Source organism: Haliotis rufescens, unplaced genomic scaffold, assembly GCF_023055435.1.
Source record: "Haliotis rufescens isolate VD_foot unplaced genomic scaffold, xgHalRufe1.0.p SCAF_9, whole genome shotgun sequence".
NCBI classification, from domain to species: domain Eukaryota; kingdom Metazoa; phylum Mollusca; class Gastropoda; order Lepetellida; family Haliotidae; genus Haliotis; species Haliotis rufescens.
This window is the reverse complement of record NW_025964383.1, coordinates 27,793,398-27,797,548: the sequence shown is the minus strand read 5'-3', so window position 1 is coordinate 27,797,548 and position 4,151 is coordinate 27,793,398. Positions and strand designations below refer to the sequence as shown.

Sequence of the window (4,151 nt, the reverse complement as noted above, 5' to 3'; positions counted from 1 at the left end):
TCAACAGATGGATCAAAGGATGGTGGCCAAGTCTCCAATGCTGCTGTTATTGGATCCAAAACCATATCATCCAGATTACCAGACCATAGTTCAATTTTCACCCCTGAAGCCAAAGCAGGCTGCTTTGGAATATATCCCAACACAGTCCAGCTGTAAACGGTTCATCATCTTTTCAGATTCATTATCGTGTCTACAGGCAATAAATCGAGCTCTTTTATTCATCCATTCATTTTGGATATTTAAGAACCATACAATAACCTTGCGACATCGTCTTTTGCTGGTTGCCCAGTCATGTTGGAATCACAGGTAACACTATGGCTGATGCTGCAGCAAAGGTAGCTCTCAACAAATCTGTGACACCACGTCTTATACCATACAGCGACTACAAACCTTTAATTAGATGCTATATCAAAGACCTAATGCAAAAGAAGTGGGACACTCAAGCAGTCAGTAATAAATTACATGCAATAAAACCAAGTATCGGTTACAACTACTAGGGTTGTCAGTCCAGATATGAAGAGGTCAATATGCGACGATGTCGCATTGGCCATTCGGGTTATACACACGAGTATTCATTGACAGGTGAAGATCTTCCATTCTGTGTCCCTTGTGATGAAAGAATCATGGTAAAGCATGTCCTCCTTGATTATGTTGATTTTTCCATCACAAGGGATAATTATTCCTAGGTTTAATCCATAAAGGATTTTCTAAATGTACGTTCTCGTTAAGTTCTTGGGTTTTCAAAAGAAATAGAGTTGATTGATAAATTTTGATAATATGAAAGTAGGTAATTTTAATTTGGTAGAATGAATTAATAACTGAGATTGTTAGTGACTGTACCTTCAAAGGGGGTTGAAGTAAGGTAAAATAATTGTCCCCCTGAGAGGGTATGTATTTCATTCAAAGTATTATTCATTTCCCATGGTTGTAATCGTAGAATAAATGCATTAAAGTTTTAACAATCTCCAGTGGCCAGAGGGATGTTGTAAATCTTGCTAGGGTTCCATGCAGGAAGCAGATGTACCGTAAGTCCCCATGGTCCCTTGTTTGGTGGCCTTACTTTGGTCGCTGGTGATATCTAGCCCGATTGTACAATGTATCGTTTGTTATAGTCATATTTTTATGGTTACATACCATTTTAAATCTATACCTGTGATAATCTAGTGCTTTTGCTGTCCTTTGTTGACAGATTTTATAATCTATAATTATGTATTATAACTGAACTGAACTTGATTTAGTCACGATATGGCTGAAATATTGCCAATGTAACCAAAATCTAAACCCACTCACTCATAATGTCTTGAATGTTCTTTTATTTCAAGACCCGCGTTAAAATGTGCAAATAAGGCTGGCAAATGCTATGTCTGTTTGTTTGTTTGTTGTTTAACGCCACACTCAGCAATATTCCAGCTATATGACGGTGGTCTGTAAAATAATCGAGTCTGGATCAGACAATCCAGTGAGTGACAGCATGAGCATCAATCCATGCAATTGGGATCGATGACATGCATCAACCAATTCAGCGAGCCTGACCACCCGATCCCGTTAGTCGCCTTTTACGACAAGTATAGTCACCTTTTACGGCAAGTATGGGTTGCTGAAGACCTATTCTACCCCGGATCTGCACGGGTCGTTTATTACTTATTACACGTTCATTTCCTGGAGCATGAATACATTTGGGAAATACAGTTCTCTTCGTGTTGTGATTACAGCCCAATGACATCTGCTTGAGGAAACTATGATCCATTGTGTTCAAAGCCAAATCTCAGATGACAGTGAAATGGTGAAAACCATATGAACTATCAGGGTGATGTGTTTCAAGCGTACATTGACTTGTGGACCAAGTAAGTTGTGGGTCTATATAAATGTTTCTAAGTCTTCCAGGGACTTGATGCCATAAACCTGTGGGGCTCTTGTCTCGTGTAAGTCCTGGCCACACAGTTTGGATCCCACGATGTATATCTTTCCTAGTTTCTGCTGGCTCCAGTGTAAAACTGTATCTATTGCAGGTGTGTATAAACCAACAATCTGTGCTAAACCTTTGAATACTACGAGACCGAATGGAACATCTTCTGTCAAATACCGGCTCTTAAAATCCGGTATAAACCCTTCTTCAGTTGTAATCAGGGGATGAAATAATCCCTCATACCCCTTGTTTGTTGTCAAAGCCTGTTTGAGACTGCTTGAATCAGTAATGGACGATCCATAACTGTCCAAGAGCCACTGAAGTCCACTTGTGGTTTCGTTTGGTCGTTCCTGTAGTATGTTCAACTTTATCATGTTGATTTCACCATCAAGGCGACTGATCCATTGTGCTTGGATGTCATCTGTACCATGGTAGAAAAGAGGCATCTCGGGTTTAACAGTTGTGTCCCAATCTTTCCATTTTCCATAACAAATTCCAAGATGCAATACACAGGGCATGTGAGTTAGTCCTAGGCTGTGACTGACTTGCCGAATAACTGGAAACGTTCCCCAGATGTGTTGTAATTGACGAAATGGATTGAGCAAGATTTTGTCATCATTGCGAACAATAACCATCTTCAATAACTCCTTTATGCCAATTACATCTACCTTGACTCCATACACAGATATTCTACAGGCCCAGGGAAGGGATTCCGCCGATATGATAGTGAGGTCATAGAATTTATTTCGAAGAATGTGACATGCTTGATACTCAAAACCTGCCTGTCCGGGCAAGGCAACAAGAATGGTTTTCTTCTGTACGTGGGGTTCAATGGCTGCCAGGTACTTCCCATGGGAAAATGCAGGGACGACCAAGACAATGATGTCTGCTCCTGGCACCACTTCTGCTGGGTTGTCAGATATTGTATGGGGGTTAGCTTTGTATAAGGTTGTTTTGCCGTTGTTGGAAGGGAATGAACAGGTCAGAATGTTGTTGGCTGCAGCTTTTGCCCACTCCCGAGCCTGCGAAAGTGCAAGGACGCGACATGTCATGTCAAGTGTTGAAGACACTAACGCCGCCATCACATGGGCTCCATGGCCACCACCACAAATCAGTACTGTTACAGTCATCTTCCGTTCTGTAATAGAAAGAAAACATGTAAGACCAGTCACTTTTTAGCTATGCAGACATATAGTTGTCCTCACACGATGAAGTAACTGAAGTAAAAGGAACATTAATATTTATTAGTTACTGAAACTACACTGAAATCCAATACGTTTCATATGAGTGACTGAGTAAATATTGCTTAACGCCGCATTAGCAATTTTGCAGCTATCTTTTTTTGTGTGTAATCATATATCAACCAATACAATAAAAGTGAATCACCTACAATTGTAATGGCAAAATAAATACATTTATAAATCCAATTTCTGATGAAGTCATGTGTCTTGATTTCAGCCTGTTTCGTATCGTTGACGTCCAAAGTCGGATTCCAAATGGTGCGTACATACCCATCCTACCATCTTCCCGAGGCAAGTTAGTTAACTGACTATAAAAGTCCAGTTTCCTACCTTGCCGAACTAGGCTGGTATTATGGAGTTACATTTTGGCTGGACTAACGAGTCTATGCATAGTCCAATCAAAATCGCGCACCGAAATCAAAATCCGGTTCGTAGAGTGTCATGAAGATTTCGGTCGACTGCAGGATTTGCAAAGCATGTGCACCGCTAGCTCGTTGTCAACAGATATTTTCTAAATTTGTTCATGTTTTTAATCAAGGTGCTCACGTGATTTGATGCACTTCGCGATGTAAGACTCGTTTTATCACAATATAGTTCTTGATTATCGATCAGATCGTCTTGACTGGGCGCCACCGTTTTGTTTGAAACAAATGCAAGTGATACGAGAGGTTGAATCTGATTGGTCAATAGGAGAGGTATAAAAAGGACATAACTCGTAATAGCCACTGGTGGCGCTACGATCGGGCCCAGGAATTCCAGCCTAAATCGGCAAGGGTGGAAACTGGACTTTTAAAGTCAGTTAACTCTCTTGCCTCGGGAAGATGCCATCCTACCTGAGCGTAGTCTTTCCAGGAATTCCTCTAACACCCTTATCTTAACCCCACCCGTTTGCCGAAAACGGTCCATCAGTCGGAATATCACAGCAAAGTGTCTTGCAGCTGCATTCTGTTATTGGCCAGGTTAAATCATGCCTTTTAAGCGCATATATTTCATTTTTTACCATG

At 40.8% G+C, this 4,151-nt stretch overlaps 1 protein-coding gene across 1 annotated transcript; it reads right to left on the bottom strand.

Moving 5' to 3' along the window:
- Nucleotides 1-1,576: 1,576 nt before the first annotated feature.
- Nucleotides 1,577-3,036, bottom strand: LOC124130932 (opine dehydrogenase-like). The gene has a single exon (XM_046493987.2). The coding sequence runs from the start codon at nt 3,034-3,036 to the stop codon at nt 1,858-1,860; it is 1,179 nt and encodes a 392-aa protein (XP_046349943.2). The 3' UTR covers nt 1,577-1,857.
- Nucleotides 3,037-4,151: the final 1,115 nt, after the last annotated feature.

Coding starts and splice junctions, on each gene's coding strand:
- LOC124130932 (XM_046493987.2), bottom strand. CDS start 3,036: ATGACTGTAACAGTACTGATTTGTGGTGGTGGCCATGGAGCCCATGTG.